The 902-nt window shown below is 33.4% G+C and overlaps 1 protein-coding gene across 1 annotated transcript; it reads right to left on the bottom strand.

Annotated features, from left to right (window-relative positions):
• Positions 1-9: 9 nt before the first annotated feature.
• On the bottom strand, positions 10-560 carry LOC118732487. The gene is made up of 2 exons (XM_036461613.1): positions 118-560; positions 10-68 (listed from the first exon to the last, which is right to left on the bottom strand). Exons 1-2 carry the CDS (start codon positions 554-556, stop codon positions 28-30), a joined length of 480 nt encoding a protein of 159 aa, XP_036317506.1. The 5' UTR covers positions 557-560; the 3' UTR covers positions 10-27.
• Positions 561-902: the final 342 nt, after the last annotated feature.

Here is a 902-nt window from a genome sequence, read left to right as displayed (position 1 = left end):
TGTGGAATTGTGTGACTTGCATTCCTCTTAAAGAATGTTCATTATCTTTGATTGAAGGAAAAATGTACCTATCAAAGGCGATTACTACAACTTCCGCATTATTAGAACAAAACATACTTAAAATTTTAGTAGATATGTTTCCGTAAGTAGCTGGAATTTCCCTCATCAAATGAAGCATAAAAAATCCATCGAACACCTTCACGTTAGTATGCTCCGGAGTATGCGGCTCAATCTGCTGCTCGAGTACTTTTAATAGAGCTGCCTTATTAGTTTTGCAAATAGATCCATCCATGTGACACATTGATAATGGCACTGGCGTTAGAGGATATATTAAAACTTTATCTATATCTAGAGATTTTTGCAAAGATATGCATAAAAATTGGCCAAACAAGTCACGTTGCATACGCAGTTCAACAACTTTTCCTGACACTGTCATTTTCTTTTTTTGCATATTGTCTGTAAAATTAAGCACTTTATTTTGTTTTATGGGTTTTTCAAATCTTTTTTCATCTTCTGCACATTGTGTAATAAAATTTTCTCGTGGTTCATTACCCATTGTTTCGACATTAAGTAAGAATCTTTCGATATTTTCTTGTACCGTTTGACCTGTCGAAATATTAAATAAATAATTGTTATCTAAATCAGCAGCATATCGGTTCATAATATTAACAATCTTCTTGCTATTAGTTAAACTTTTTAGACTCAAGCCAAGGCATATATGTTTAGAAGGTTTTATTTGCCCATTTGACACTGCATATATCATGTCCTCGGAAAAAGATTTTGCTAATCTATTTGATCTGTCGCCGCGCCTACTACGAGAATTTGGTCCACAAAGTAAATCTAAATAAAAATTAAACAGGTTCTCTGGAACATCACACTCTCCTTTGATTAAATCAGCAGAA

The sequence above is a fragment of the Rhagoletis pomonella genome, unplaced genomic scaffold (assembly GCF_013731165.1).
Source record: "Rhagoletis pomonella isolate Grant_MI unplaced genomic scaffold, Rhpom_1.0 Rhpom_scaffold_21054, whole genome shotgun sequence".
Classification (NCBI taxonomy): Eukaryota; Metazoa; Arthropoda; class Insecta; order Diptera; family Tephritidae; genus Rhagoletis; species Rhagoletis pomonella.
The sequence above is the reverse complement of the archived record's forward strand: the minus strand, read 5'-3'. Positions and strand labels throughout refer to the sequence as shown.

Coding starts and splice junctions, on each gene's coding strand:
- LOC118732487 (XM_036461613.1), bottom strand. CDS start 556: ATGGGTAATGAACCACGAGAAAATTTTATTACACAATGTGCAGAAGAT. Junction 69..117: donor CATATCTACTAAAATTTTAA/GTATGTTTTGTT, acceptor CGCCTTTGATAG/GTACATTTTTCCTTCAATCA.